General features: G+C 41.9%; 2 protein-coding genes across 3 annotated transcripts in view; both read right to left on the bottom strand.

Annotated features, from left to right (window-relative positions):
• NEBL (nebulette) overlaps positions 1–16,130 on the bottom strand; it is a 341,920-nt gene that overhangs the window by 190,930 nt on the left and 134,860 nt on the right. The gene's annotated exons all lie outside the window — the stretch shown is intronic.
• CD46 (CD46 molecule) lies at positions 4,814–14,494 on the bottom strand. The gene has a single exon (XM_032425492.1). It carries the CDS (start codon positions 5,800–5,802, stop codon positions 4,858–4,860), a length of 945 nt encoding a protein of 314 aa, XP_032281383.1. The 5' UTR covers positions 5,803–14,494; the 3' UTR covers positions 4,814–4,857.

The raw sequence follows: 16,130 nt of genomic DNA on the forward strand, positions 1-16,130 counted from the left end.
GTGCTATTCCATTGATCAATTTATCTGTCTCTGTGCCAGTTATTTTCAGTTGATAACTTTAACGTTTATTTCCCTGTAGAAACAGAATTATTCAGAAGAATGCTTCACTATTTTCCCACCAAAAAACTTACCAATCTTTCTGTATCTGTGCCCATGTGACCCTGCCTTTTCTCTGATTCAGCAGGACCAACTGTGCTGGCTCCTAGATAAGGCCAACCCCTCCACTTGTGCACTAGGTCCTATCACCTCTTACCCAGTCAAGGACTTTGCTCCAAAAATTAGCCCCTCTCCTCTCCATCATCAAATTTCCCCTCTCTAGTAGACTGCTGCCATTAGCATACAACCATACTGTATTATCTAGAACTGTATTTTTTCTGCTCCTTTTTATAGCAACAACTCCTCAAATAGTTGTATAAACTCACAGCTCATATTTCTCTCCTCTTACTCGTCATGATCACATTCCAAGCAGACTTTTGTCCCACCACACCCTAGAAACTACTCTTGACAAAGCTATCTATAAATTCCATATTGCTAAATCTAGTGGACAATTCTCAATCATCAACCTTTCAGACACATTTTGACAGAGATGACCCAACTGCCTTGAATCACCTACTTCACTTGGCTATATCCCCAGCACCTACAGAAGTGCCTGGCACACAGTAGGTACACAATTAATATGCGCTGTATGAGTGAATGAATTCATCCACTTAAATGTGGACTGCTCAGCTGTTTCAAGCTAAATATCCTCAGTACAAGGTTACAGTAAATGTCAAGGACATAATTGTTTTAAGAATTTCAGCTGCCAGAATTATTTTATCACATATTTAAATATATGGTAAATTTTCTAAAGTGGCATCTTTAATACAAATAAACAGAAGATTTATGAGAGATATGCCCATAAGTTCAGTGCTTGTCTCTTGAGACAACCAAAATCTCAAAACAACTATTTTCCCAATTTACCTAGTTTAAAAACATATATATAATCACTCTTACCTCCTTTTTTTGCAGGAAATAATTTCCAAAGATGATTATTAAAAACATGTCTTAGTGTTAATTAACAATACGTGGAAACCCAAATGAATGAGATGTACCCCCCACCATGGACTGGAAAACTCAATAAATATGTCAGTTCTTCTTCAAATTGATATATGGATTCGATATAATTCCAATCAAAATCCAAACATTATTTTTTTGGACTTGGACCATTTATATGGAATAACAAAGAACCAAAAGAAGCCACACACTCCTGAAGTATAAGAAGATGGCAAGGAAGGGACTGCGTGCCTTCCCAGATAGCAGGAAAAATATAAAGCCACAGTACATTGCTAGCACAGGGACATATACATTGATCAACAGAACAAAACAGAAGGCCCAGCAATAGAACCACACTTATACAGACACTTGATTTACGACCATTATGTGTCAGGGATTCGAAGGGACACCAGCTCAATGAACATTCAGTCAATCCCGTGGGGCAAGGGGTCTTTACCCTGAGGTCTGCAAGGGGTGGGTGATGGCCTGTAGATAAAATTCAGGGAGTCCTCAAACTTAGATGAGGGGGAAAGCCATCTTTATTTTCATCCTCTTCCAACCGAAATTTAACATTCACATGAACGATCAATGAAGTATTAGAAGAACCTGTGTCTTTAACATTAATAAAAATCAGAGATATTTTCATATCACATTAGAGTTGCTACAGAAATCCAGAAGGGTTATTTATACTCATCATTACTTTGAAAATATGCTACTTAATACCTTAATAAAGAAGTCATATATTATTCTATTATAAATTCATTTTTCTGTATTTCAATAACTCCATTTTCATTTAATTTATTTCTTTGTAATCCACTGTATTTTACGCAATTAAAAACACGTTCTCTAAAAAGGAACCAATAAGCTTCACCAAGCTGCCAAAGGGGTCCATGGCACACAAAAAGTTAAAAACCCTTGCTTTGGAATGCAACAATACTGCTATGGGCTGAATGTTTGTGTCTCCCCTCCCCCCACCCCGCACGGATCAAAATTCATATTTTGAAGCTTAATCCCCAATATGACGGTATTCAGAGGTGGGACGTTTTGGGAGGACACCAGGGTAGAACCCTCATAATTGGGATTCGTGTTCTTTGCAGAAGAGACTAGAACATTAGTTCTCACTCCACCGTGTGAGGACACATCAAGAAACAGCCCTCTGTAAACCTGGAAGCAGGCGCTCAGCAGGAACCTGATCCAAGAGCACCTTGATCTTGGACTTCCCAGCCTCCAGAATTGTGAGAAACAAATTTTGTTGTTTAAGCTTCCCAGTTTATGGTATCATGACAGCAGCCCAAACAGACTAAGGTATTGATCTTTAGGTCAAATAAATCTTACAGTACTGACACGATGTAGATAGAGAACTTATGCAAGTTAAAATTACTCACCGAATCCAGCTTAGCCAGCCTCGCAAAATAGGAGTTTTCTTTCTGTCTCACCCCTAATGTGACTTGCTTCCTTATCTCTGGCCAGAGACACCACTTGCCACTTTTTATTGCCTCAGTCATAATCCTCCTGTTTCAGATTACTCAGCTCCTCTCTGGTTTTCTGATGACCAATCCGACTCCTCCATCTTTTCCAGATTCTGCTGGACCTAATAGCTCTCTCTTCTTCCTCCACCCTGCTCCCTGCCTCATGCCTGGGCATTCCAGGGGGCACATCCCAACCAGGCTGTTCCCCAGCCATGCTCTGCGCCATACAACAAATTAGTGTCCCTGACACAAGACTCTTACATCTGACAGCTTTTCTGTACTGGGACACAGGGATGACCCATCTGCCTTGTTACCACCACCCCCCCGGGGGCTGTAATTTCACACCCAAGACATATCAAGGGGTGTGGGATACTTCTTCACAGGCTCATTTAACAATTTTGTCTGCAGCAAATGAAATGTTCTAGATGCCATTCCTTTTACTAAATGGGGAATGGGGTCTCTGACTTAATAAAGAGTTTATACAGGAGATTTTTAAAGGTGGATTTATGACTGCTAAGCCCTAAAGGAAACTGAACAATGCTACCAGCTTGATGAAAAAGAAGAATGTTGAATAAGTAGAATTGTAAATAAATAGATGGTTCTAAGTTTTGAGAGTTGTTTTTTTTTTAACTTAGTGTTATAAACACTGCCTTCCCGCAAAACTGATAAACCAATTTAGTCAAATTTATTATCATACGTTTTGAGAAAATGAAATCTAAATCAATGAGATCTTGATGTCAAAGAAAAATTTTAGTTGGCATTTGCCTTTTTGGGTATTGCGATGAAAGTACACATTTGAAAAATATTAGTCTATAAGATCAGAGGTTCTGTTGGGTTTTTTATTCATTTTATACTAACGTTCATTTTTTATTCTTCCATCCCCCCACCCCCCTCCCCTCTAGAACCCTCAGTTTGTTTCTCAGAGTCCCTAGTCTGTCATGGTTCATCTCCCCCTCCGATTTCCCCCCCTTCATTTTTCCCTTCCTGCTATCTTCTTCTTCTTTTTTTTTTTTTTAACATATAATGTATTATTTGTTTCAGAGGTACAGGTCTGTGATTCAACAGTCTTACACAATTCACAGCGCTCATTTTTTGAAAAAAAGTAATTGGATTAATTACCTTCATCTTCACTTCTTAAAAATTATGATACTAATTAGTAGTAATGAAAGTTGGTTTTAAATAGATATTATGGATTTATATGGACATTTTTCATGTTTTATGACTATTAAGAATCTTCTAAACAACCTTCCTAAGTTTCGGCGACTTGTCACATTTTAAGGCTTGCTTCCCCAAGGAAGGAGCTGTAAACTCACGTTCTCAGCCTCGCTCACAGCTACACTACAGGTATGTGACCTCAGCACTACCAATCAGATGTACCCATAAGAGCCTTTAATTCAGAAGAGAGCCTGGGGAAGCAGAATCTTCTTTCTGCTCAGGGTGATGACAGAGGTTCCCGGGCTTGGGGTGGCAGGGACACTAGCAGCAGAGGGTTGCGGTCCACGAGCCCATGAGGGCCACAGGAGCCATGAGCTCCCACCAGCAGATCTAAGAGGGTCCTTGTTGATACAATCGTAGTGCAATCTGAGAACAACATCCTTAGTGGCCCAGCTCCAGCCCTATCTCTCCTGCCCTCACTCTGAACTGCCCTCCCTGAGCCGCCTAATATCCTCTACTAAATGTACTTTCTCCCTAAACTACAACAAAATTAGCTATAAACTTTTTTTTATTTTTTTATTGTTATGTTAATCACCATACATTACATCATTAGTTTTAGACGTAGTGTTCCATGATTCATTGTTTGTGCATAACACCCAGTGCTCCATGCAGAACGTGCCCTCCTCAATACCCATCACCAGGCTAACCCATCCTCCCACCCCCCTCCCCTCTAGAACCCTCAGTTTGTTTTTCAGAGTCCATTGTCTCTCATGGTTCGTCTCCCCCTCTGATTTCCCCCCCTTCATTCTTCCCCTCCTGCTATCTTCTTCTTTTTTTTTTTTTCTTAACATATATTGCATTATTTGTTTCAGAGGTACAGATCTGAGATTCAACAGTCTTGCACAATTCACAGCGCTTACCAGAACACATACCCTCCCCAGTGTCCATCACCCAGTCACCCCATCCCTCCCACCCCACCCCCCACTCCAGCAACCCTCAGTTTGTTTCCTGAGATTAAGAATTCCTCATATCAGTGAGGTCATATGATACATGTCTTTCTGTTTGACTTATTTCGCTCAGCATAATACCCTCCAGTTCCATCCACGTCGTTGCAAATGGCAAGATCTCATTCCTTTTGATGGCTGCATAATATTCCATTGTATATATACACCACATCTTCTTTATCCATTCATCTGAAGACCTAAAGTGTGCCTGGATACTTTAAAACTGGAGGTTTGGTTGGATGAGTAGGCTTGAAACCTCTGATACATTTTGGCATCGCAGGCTCCCAAGTACTTCTCCCACCGCAGAACACTGGGTTGCTGCCATTAAGATAGAAGCCTGGGAGGCATTCAAATAGAACCACTGCTTGGTAGGAATATTTGTCTCTGATTCCTAATACCAGTCTTCCATGTTCAATTACAGGATAATCACATTTGACCACTTTACACTGAGGAGGGTCACTACTCCATACACCATCACCAGAACAAATAAGCCTCCTCTCTCCAATGAGTGAATATTTGTCTGGCCCACTTGAAGGATCACAACTGTAAGTTACCCCTTCATTATATTCAAATTCATCCTTCTCACTATCAGTATGTTTTCCATTTGGTATTTTTCCAGGTGACTGACACATTATCTTTGTACATAGTGGGGAATCATCACTCCAAACCACTGTATTTTCGTCATTACTAGAAAGTTCACAATATAGAATTCTTTTTCCAATTAACCGAAAACCCTCATTACAAGAATAGTGAGCTTGTGAACCAAAGATAAAAGATCCATTTACACCGACTACCTGGCCATTTACAGGTTCTCCTGGACGTTGACATAATTTTTCTGTACAAGCCTCGTTGAGAGGTGTCCATGTGTTATCAGGCTGACAAACAGAAGATACAGAACGAAAAGGTGGCGTAAGCTTGTATCCTGGTCGACACTTGAAGTATACTCTGTTCCCAGGATTATAATTGGGTTTAATAACATTTGGCCTCATAGAGCTGTATCTCGGAGGAGCATCACAGGCATCAGAGGGCATGGGTATCAGGAGCACTGAGGCCATCAAAGGGATCCCAAAACAACACAAAAAAGAAAAGCGCTTCTCGAGGCGGCAGAGATGGGCTGTGTGTGGCGCATAGGATGCCGTCATCTTGCAGGAGACCAGCGGGAACCTAAGAGACCGCCAAGCCCACACTGTCCCAGGTCCGGGAAACAGACACAGCAATCCCCAGCTATAAACTTTTTTACATGATTTTTCAAAGCTATTTAAATGTCATTTAAATGTTCTTTATAAACAATCCAAAAAGCCTACATAACATTTTAAAATATGTAAAATCCCCCAAATACGTGCTTAAGTAGGGGTGTCTAATTATATTAATATTTAAAAGGAAAGAGTCATGCAATTTCTGGTCATGAAATCTTGCCAGCAAAGGACATCACTGCATTGCAGCCAAAGAATACCACTGAGTTATGAGCGATTTAACACTGATGTCTTGATAGGGTAAAAACAAGGATCTGAATGTATAAGGTGCCTATTAAGTGAAATGAAATTCTTACAAAAGCAGAGATTTTTTTTTTAGTATGCACATCTATTAGCTATTTCCACAATGATGCTGCATAACAAACCCCAAAAGTCAGTGACTTATAATTATAAGCATTTATTTTTCTTGCTCACAGGTCTGCAAGTCAGTTGTCACAGTCTGCTTGGCTCTAGGTTTCAAACTGGATTCACTTCTGTTCCCTGTGTCTCTATATTCTCCTTAGACCAGTAGCTACCCAGAACATGTTCTTCCTAGAGTGGTGGCGGGAGCACCAGAGGCCAAGCCAACGTACAGAAGCACACCTAAGATCTCTGGGGACATCATGTTTGCGAAAGTCCACTGACAGGCATGAATCACACAGCCTCACCCAACATCCATGGAGCATTAGTACCTCCTCTAATGGAAGGTCCTACAAAGTCATGAGGCAAAGGCGTGGGCATACAATTCTAAAAGGGGGAGGTAAAGATTGAGGGGAAACACTGCAATGAACCACAGAAGGTGCCCACTCCCTACTCTAGGGCACTGCCACCCTAATTAACTCTCTAAAGAGCAAAATACATGGGCTTATCATGGTTTAACAGGCTTCAGCCCCATATCACCCTCCCTCACCTTAGCCAATGCCACTGTATATTACGCATGAAGACTGGACCCACACATTGTCCCACTGAACAATACCCACATAAACAACAGCAACCATCTCACACACAATCATCTCCCGGCAAACACAGTACATATTACATATCTTCAATTACCAAACCTCAGAATGCAAAGTGATTCTTTCCATCCAGTAATTCCAACTGTCTTTCAGTCCAGCCAGCTAACTCATGTTTTCTCACGTTTTGAACTGCACTGACTGAAATAGAATATACCTTGCCACTGAGTCATTTATTTGATGTCATTCATAATTGCTCTCTTTAGTTCGTCCATGTGTAGTCAATTTATCAGACAAAATGTATTTGAACTTGAAACTGACTCCCTAGAAGAGAAGCCAGAGGCAAAGTACAGCTAATGCATCTCTAGAGGGATCTTTCAATGAATTTAATCTATGGGATCCAAAAAGAGTAATTGTATCTACAATATACATTACTCCAAGCCCCCAGAATCACTGCAGTAATTGACAGAAACAAAGATGATTCACATGTAGTTAATTCCATGTCTTTTTGCCTTCGACATTCAGACTGAAAGATAAAAACAGTTTCACTGGCCACAATCTAAGAAGCCAACAGTTATAACCTGTTAAACACCGAGTTCCCTCCTAAAAGTAATTAGCAGGTGTCACTGCACTTACAAACACCTCCCCTGGCAGCCAAGCACAGATGCCCATCTTGGGCTGCAGAAAATGTTGAGGGCACTGGGAACCCCTCACCTTGGAAGCAAAGGGAAAGGCAAGAGGAAAGTGTTCTTGATGAGAAACAGTCGTTCCCCTCTGAAAAAGGCACAGCACCCCCCGTGACTGAGAATAGGAGCACAGGGCTGACAGAGCCTGAAGCTCAGACATCAGGAAAAAATGACGTTTATAGGCCCCGGGGGGTGGAGACAGCAAGCACTGCCTTCTTGGGAAGGAAACGTGTTAGTAATTACATCAGGTTTCATGAAGGTAGCTGCTTGACCGTCCCACCAGTGAGACAAAAGGAACAGGACGGTGGCTGTCATTCTTGTGCAAAATTAAAGCTGCCACGCAAAAGAAAAAAGGGGCCCTGAGCTTGAGCAAGGCCGAAAAAGTAAAAATTCTCTAGTTCAGTGCAATTATGAAGGGATTCACAGCAACCCCGCGCGCCGAGGAATACCAATGAGCAGCGCTATGGTAACCGAGGAGACAAATATATCAGGAAGATAAATAGGAAGACGCCGCAGGAACGAAATGAACTCCCAACTTGACTGTTCTGTATTTTTGTAAACTGTTGCTAATAACCCCTCCACATCAAAATATCCTTGAATTTCTTTTTTTTTTTTTTTTTAATTTCCAAACCCTACTTTACGGTTTATTCTCGAGCAGTTTTCACACATTCCAAAGCTGACACAGCTGTTTGGGAGCTATTACTGCAAATGCTGCTCAGTTTGAAAATAATTATTTCTGAGTGGATAAGGCTGGCTACGAGCTAGATGCTGTGAGCAGCAATTCTTACCACTGTCTCAACCCACTTACTCTTTGTGGTACGAATTCTTTCTCCTTTACAGGGTATCCAAAAAAAAAAAAAAAAAAATCCACACCTCCATTTTTAAAAAGGGAGCTCTCCCCCTTCCGTAGCCAGCTTCCTCTACATAACTAATCTCTGCCAGCAGGTTGGAGAAGAGCTCGCTCCGGCTCATAATTCAGCCTCTACCTGGCCATTCACACTCATCATGAGCCTTGAGAGGTTGGAGACTTTTAGATGCCTCTTACGCGGAGCAACGCAACATCAGTTGATGGACCGTGGCCACGTAGTGCATCATCATGGCCCAGAGTTTTAGGACTATTAGGAAATGCCCAAGCTTTTTGAGATACTCCCTTCCCGAGGTAGTCTACTTTACATGAAGTATACCAAAACTGCTATGTCGTCTCACAAAACTGAGATCTGCCCTCCAGAATGCCCTTTAGCACGGGTATAATTTTTTATTTGACTCGTTCATCAAAATAATATGATTTTAAAACTCCGTTCTTGGCTTAAGCCATTGAATATGCAGGAGAAGCTTGTGTACCTAACCATACTCATAAAGCCTTATGATTTGTTAAAGGTTTCTACAGACTGAAAAAAAAAATAGCTTTACTTGTTTTTATTTTATTTCTCTTACTACCTCCTTAAAACTCCATTCATTCAACAACTACCCAAAAAGTAGGCAGACAGCCCTTCATTGAAAGGGACCATGCAGGTCATGAGAAGTAACGGATTGGTTTGCCTCTACTCTATTAATGTCTCCCGAGACTCCATTATGAGTCTCTAAACTCTCAAATTATCACTGTGCCTTGGGTATTTCCCCTAACAAGTTAATGGATTATTTAAGCAAGTCATTTTAATAAGTCATTTTGCTATTTTTATAAATCGGAATTTCATTATGCTTTAAAAAGATCAACCAGTAATATCTTTTCTCCCCTTGTTTTCTCTTTGAACTTTGGAAGTAACAGGCCCAGGAACACCTGAATATGCCTGGTGAGGTCCCCATAATCGGGCCCTCACCTCTCACTTTCCCTTCAAGCCTATCCCCGAGCTCTGTTGTATGCCTTTAGACACACATCATCCCTTGTGATCCTCACAACATCCATGTATGCTGGCATCTCAATCACATTTTGCAGAAATAGACTCAAAAGTTCAGTTCCCAAAGCCACATAACCAGTAAGGGACAGCGGGAGTTTTTACCCTGCTCTGAATCCATGCTCTTTTGCTCGATCTTACAGGTTCTCCCTACCAAGTTCCAGGACCGTGCTTTTCCGTAGCCGGTGAGGCCAGCTAGCAAAGATCGGGGATGTTATTCCCAAATGCTTTCTTGGTCACAATCCCCGAACCACTTCCAAAGATAAGAACAACAGCCACCACTTACAAAACTGATCCGTATCACTCTAAGGACAGTGAAGTGAAAACATAGAGGATCCTGGGAAAAAGTGAGTGAACTAATTACATTTTCCGGGTGTCTGCCGTGGGGTAAGACGTGTGGAGGACTGCTGGTTCGATACATTATCGCCAACCTCACAGCGACCATGGAAGAGGGAGAGAAAAATCACCATCTTAAGATGAAGAACATGAGAGCTGAAGAAACTTGTCCAAGACCACATAGCATTAGGTGGTGGAGACAAATTGAAACCCATGTTTACCCTCCCTCTCCTCCACGTTCCACTGGCTCTCAGGGGGTTGGATAACATGAAGGCCAGTTTCACCAGCAAAGCTATTAAACTGTATAAGATACCTTCTTAAAGTGTCATATGGATAGCCTAAAAACAGAAAGTTTTACAGGGGTATTTTTGACATCCCTTAAGATGAATGGCAAAGCTAAACAAATTTCAAGAACAGCCCAACCCCTAACACGATTTTTGTGCTAAGACTTTGCTCTGCTCTCTTTCTTTCTCTGTAAACCCCAGAACAAATTTTGAAATGTGTATACAATCAACCCCTGCCTTGGCCATTTTGAAAAACAAATGTTCAAATGAGATAACAATGCAGTACGTATAATCTATAATATTTGTGTAAGTTAACTATGCATCGTAAAGGTTTTATTTTCAAAACTCAGTATTTCTATATTGCAATTGAACATGGTTTTAGAAAGCTTTTGTCGCTAATAACTGGCTTTTTCCCCTGTCACTGTTCATCCATCCATAAGGAAGTTACTTCCCTTCCTAAATAATCACCAAACTCTTCAAATCAATGCTAATCCTGAACTTACTCCCTCACTCTCAATCCTTCATTCAAACATTTGAGTGGTGGGATGACAGAGATGCTGGACCCCTGACCTATCTCTGATCACATGCATGACAGCAATGCCATCTTCTCAGGCCTACAGCCTCATGGGCCTCGGCCACCTTGGACTCCATTTCACCCCAGTGGCACTGCCAAAGGGGTCTGGGATAGAGACAGAAACAGCCACAGTCTTCATTAGGCAGAGCCCCGCCACCACAGACCACACAAATCAACACACAATCTCAGTAAAAACTGTCAGCTTACTACATCAGTACAACATCAAAACACACTGCCTACGGGCTCCTTTCTCCTTCCAGTTGGTTTGCCAACTGGAAGCTCCTTCAACAGAAATTCTAGAGCACCCACCCCCTTTCCCCTCACATACACTCACTCTTCATAATGTGCCTCCTTCATAGTTCTCTCTCCCTTCCTTTCCATTCCCTTGATTATCTGCTTAATTATCATGCACTTTCATTACAGCAAACATTTCCCAACTTGACTCTCTATTCCATATCTCTCTCCATCCAATCCATTTTGCTGCCTGATTAATCTCGCTATAACATCATTTTCCACAAATCACCCTCCTGCCCAGTACATATAGATCCCCAAGCCTAGTGATAAAGCCCAGCCTCCTTAGCATGCCATTCAGCTCTTCCACAACCAGCCTTATCTCTTGTGGATTTTCTGTGGGGTCACCGGTCCACTGATGGTCATTCAACATGTCTACCTCATTTCCAGCACCGCCCACAAATATCCTGGGCCCTGACATCCCTCCTCCCACCTGTCAAAGCCCCGGCTCTTCCATTAAAGCACGTCCTCCTCTAAAAGGCCTTGCTTTCTTTCTCATTATACTCATAAATATCCCTTAAGTGTTTTCCATTGAGAGTGCTCTTAAATCCTCTTTGGTAGCAGCAGAGCACAGGAGAAAGATCACATAAGCATGCAGGCATGCACCCCCAGCGAGCCCTGCCCAACCCACGGCAGTGAACTTGCCCTTCTCAGAGCAGAGCTACTGCTCCCTTCAGGCACCAGCGGGGTTCACATCTCTCCTGCAAAACTCTGTGCTGAGCAAAGTCAGAAACCAAGCTGGCATGGCTTTGATGCTTCGGAGCACCCAGGAGGAGCACCCAAGAGGAGCACTGTCAAGTCGTGGAGTAAATGAGTGCTCTGCTTTGCGGAGTTGTCTCAGGACAGAAAGGCAAAATATGTGAGATGGAAAACATCTCTGGCAATAGAAGTTAGCTCCTGAAGAATTTAGGATGAGCAACCCATTCTCCAACACACTATGGATTAAAGTGTTTGACCAGTTCCTTGACAAATAAAATAGAACTCCACTAAAAATCAAATTTCTAATATAACAAGATTTTCTATGATCAGACCGACTTTAAAAATGTTTTTAAAATGTGAAAAATTTATCCTTCTTTCACTGGTTTTATAAGTTAAATGGCAATACTCTGGTCGGTGATAGTTATATAGAAATAAAAAGTTTAAAAATTAGATGCATGAGATATAAGGCTATACAGAATTAGAATACAAAATCAGTAAGCTCAGAAATCATGAGGACATTTAGTCAATACAAATTTAAATGGATGGAGCAAACAAAACAACAGAGCTGTTAAAATAATAGCTGAACTGGCTAAAATGATTGACACGCAAACAAAAAGTTACTGTGCAAACAAAACCTCCAGGAACAAAAAAAAATCCAAACTGAGGGCCAAAATAATTCCCCAAAATAATAAAATAAAATAATGAGAATTTACCAGAAATTACAATTGTTAAAAATGCAAATCCAAAAATTTCACCTCCTGAAGAGAACTTGGAGAAGTTTAAACCTGAAATGTCACAACACTACTATGACATGGTATTGAAATCACAAAAATGTCATTTGTAGTAATGGTTACACTGAGATAGTTAGGCCTGCCAAGGAACATCTCCCACTTTGGGGTCAGAAAGAGGTGAGGAAGGGCCCTGACTAGCTGTGTGACCCCCAAGTAGTTTACACAACCTCTCTGAGCTGCAGCTTCTTCATCCACAAAATGAGATCATGCTTACCTAAGAAAGTTATTGTGAAGATTTAAGGAGGTACTATACCAAAAGCCATCAGTACAGTGACTGGTTCATGGTAACCCCACCCTAAATAATGTCCATTACAGATTATGATCATTCACTCATCCGTTCTTCTAGAATCTGTGGGCAAAACAAATCTATGGGGAAAGGTCTCCATCCTCCCTGGAGCTCCACAACACAAGCATCCGGAAACCATGGGCCCTGACCGCTTGGAGAACTTGCGGATAAAAGAGGGCAGTAGAAATGATAGAACAACAAAAATGCTCTATCTAGGTCTCATACTTGACATCAGCATAAACAAATGTATAACCCAGCAGATGGCTGTGAGGAAAAACAGAAAGTATAATAAAGCCCACGGCAATCATCCTGACCTATCTGCATATTTGAGGGCTCTGAGTGTCCCAAAAGATGTCTCGGATACCCTATAAAAGCCAAAATCAGAGTTCACAGCCAGTCACAATTAAGTCACTGAATTCCGTCCCTTCACTTCCCATCGAGTGACTCCTATCTGTCTGGTATACAGATCAGAAGGACTGTGGCACGGGTGAGATTGCAGGCCGACCAGGATAGGTCCGGCAGCAGGTCACACTCCCACCAGGGCCTGGAGCCACCACGCTGCATATCCCAGTCAGGGGACACCCACGATCAGAGCCAAGTCAATAAGCCCAAGCAAGCAATCAGTCTCTTTCCCAAGCTTACATTTTCCTTGTTTATTCCCATCAGCAGTGCCAAAACTTTCGCAATCCTAGGACTGGCTTTTCCCATGTGGACACTACGGAGAAGCCCAAGTGTGTGGGCAAGAAAGAAGGGGGTGGGGGGGGGTCCCTCTGAGTAAACACTTTTCCAGTGTATTTCAACAACCATTTATCGATTGCCTCATGTGAGCCTGGAGATGAAAATAAGAACTCTCAGGAATGCTGTATTTTCCTAGCCCCATAAGAAGTACACACCAAACTGACTCTACATCAGGATTCGAAAAGTGTTTTACCTCCACTCATCCGGAGACACATCTCAAGCAATGAGGAGCGATGGTCCCCTGTTCCCTTGCAAGCTCTCCTTTAACTGCCTCTGAGGCCATTAAGCTTTTCACATTTATTCAAACATAAACATGAACGTTTCCCCTCTAATGTCTTTTTTCTCCCATAATAATCTGTACTCTAATTCAAAGAAATGCAATTTCATCGTTGGTTCACCAGGCTGATGTTTGAGAAAAGACCATGTGATGCAAACCATAATGACTAAGGAATATAATGAAGACTACACGGCAGATGATTTCAAGCAATACAGTCATTTACTATAAAGAGCTTCCTTCCCTGATGAAAGGTTTTTAAAAATTAAGCTCTAACTACAGCCATGAACTGTTCTATGTAGAATGCTTGCCTGGGACGGTATCACCATCCTCACCATCGGTGAGTCTCGGACTCAGAAAGGACTTTGGCCACTAGGCAGAAGGAAAGGGAAAGGTCAGGCAGATGGGGCCAAAGGGGACTGTGGCCACCACGACATATGTATTACTTCCACTGTGAAGGGTTGGTTTGGCCCTAGCATGACCCAAGTGAACAATCACGCAGGGGGCCCTAAGCTACAGTTGAAGTGGGTGGTTTAGCTTAGTGCCCAATGCCGCACTATGGGACAATGCTGGTTTTACTTATGTTCTCAGTCAAAAGAGACTTTTCCTGGCCTAAACAAAGCCTATCACCTTCCCCGTCTACACAGGGTCACAGGATGCTGGACCTCCCACAAACAACAGAAGTCTCTGCAGAAAGAGAAGCCATTCCCACATAAAGGGCTGAATGGGAAGCCAGCACTAGCAAGAGTGAAATATCTATATAAAAAAATCAAGTGGGCTTAGAATCTGTTTAAATCTAAACTCTGAGGGCTCCTGGGTGGCTCAGTCGGTTAAGCGTCTGACTCTTGTTTTCGGCTCAGGTCTTGATCTCAGGGTTGTGGGATCGAGCCCTGCGTCGGGCTCTGTGCTCAGCAGGGAGTCTGCTTGTAGATTCTCTCTCCCTCTGGCCTCTCCCCCCATGCGTGCTCGCTCTCTCTCTCTCTTTCTCTCTGAAATAAATAAATCTTTTTTTTTTTAAAGATTTTATTTATTTTTTGACAGAGAGATAGCAAGAGAGGGAACATAAGCAGGGGGAGTGGGAGAGGGAGAAGCAGGCTTCCCACTGAGCAGGGAGCCTGATGCGGGGCTCGATCCCAGGACCCTGGATCATGACCTGAGCCGAAGGCAGACGCTTAACGACTGAGCCACCCAGGCACCCCTCTTTTTTTTTAAATCTACACTCTGAACATATTTGGCGATGGAAGGGTTAAATACTTATTGCAAACAGAAAGAAAGCCTCTGGAACAAGAAAGTCATGTCCTGAAATGGATGTAAGTCAGCCAAAGTTTTGCATGGAGCAGAGGACAACCTGATAATGTATCTCTAGTCTTTCTGGGTGCTGTGTCATGGAGACTGACAAAGATCAGGAATAAAGCTGATGTGCTTAAGGGAAACCAAGTAGTACAATGAAAGCAGAGAAGGAAGGCAGTGGTCAGATGGTCATGAATGTCCACGATGGGAGCCAAGGGCTGAGGATGAGGGCGGGAAACACAGCAGAGAGGTGGAGAGCCAGCAAAGCGTCCCCCTAGAGAGCCCACTTTCTCCCCAGAAAGTAGCAGGCAAGATGTCAGAGACATGAAGGTTGTCAGGAAAAAGCTCATCTACTGTCAGACCTGACTTCCCACTCCATGTGTGAGCAGATAGTAGAAGTTCAATGTTCCTTGGCAAGGCAGCACTCCCCTTCAAAACTAAGTCTTTTTGTTTCTTTTTAATAGTCATATGTTTTGTTTACCAATCGAAAATACAAACTGGCTTCCTTGCTCTGTTAGATAGCAATTTAATGTACCCTTTCTCTACACCCACTACACCAAAGATCCAAATGGGTTCTCTAGTTTTCTAATTACAACTATTTCTCATCTAAGGATTGATCCTAAAAAACACTCACAAGAAAAAAACAAAGCCAGCTTTTTTTCTCTGTAGGTAGTTATCAGGGGATTTGTTTGGTTAGTGGGCTTTTCTGTGTTTCTTTTTTTCCTTTCCAGAGGAAAAAAAAGTACTAGGCTCAGTATAAATGCCAACCTCTAAAACGAAGTAGCTACTTCTTAGACAAGAGGAAAATATCTCTGAGGTGGGAAAGAAGGAGGTTTTTTAATGTGGATGAAGCATTGTACTTTCAAATGTTAATTTACAAGAGTCTCACTAATGTGAGTCATAAAAAAATTATTCACAAATAATTGTAGCAGAGTTTTGTGTTCCATGCAGGGAAAAAAAAAATGTCTTCTAGAATTGCAGATAAACACCAGAAATTAGTCACCTAGCACTTAGTTCCCACCTACTGTGTGAAAGCCTAACTGTAGAACATTTACCTTGTCAAGGATCTATTCAACAATCTTTATATTTTATGATACAAATGAATTTCTAAAATCATAAATCCACAGAAAATTAAAGATTTAAA

This window comes from Phoca vitulina, unplaced genomic scaffold (genome assembly GCF_004348235.1).
Source record: "Phoca vitulina isolate PV1807 unplaced genomic scaffold, GSC_HSeal_1.0 scaffold33, whole genome shotgun sequence".
In the NCBI taxonomy this organism is placed as follows: Eukaryota; Metazoa; Chordata; class Mammalia; order Carnivora; family Phocidae; genus Phoca; species Phoca vitulina.

Coding starts and splice junctions, on each gene's coding strand:
- CD46 (XM_032425492.1), bottom strand. CDS start 5,802: ATGACGGCATCCTATGCGCCACACACAGCCCATCTCTGCCGCCTCGAG.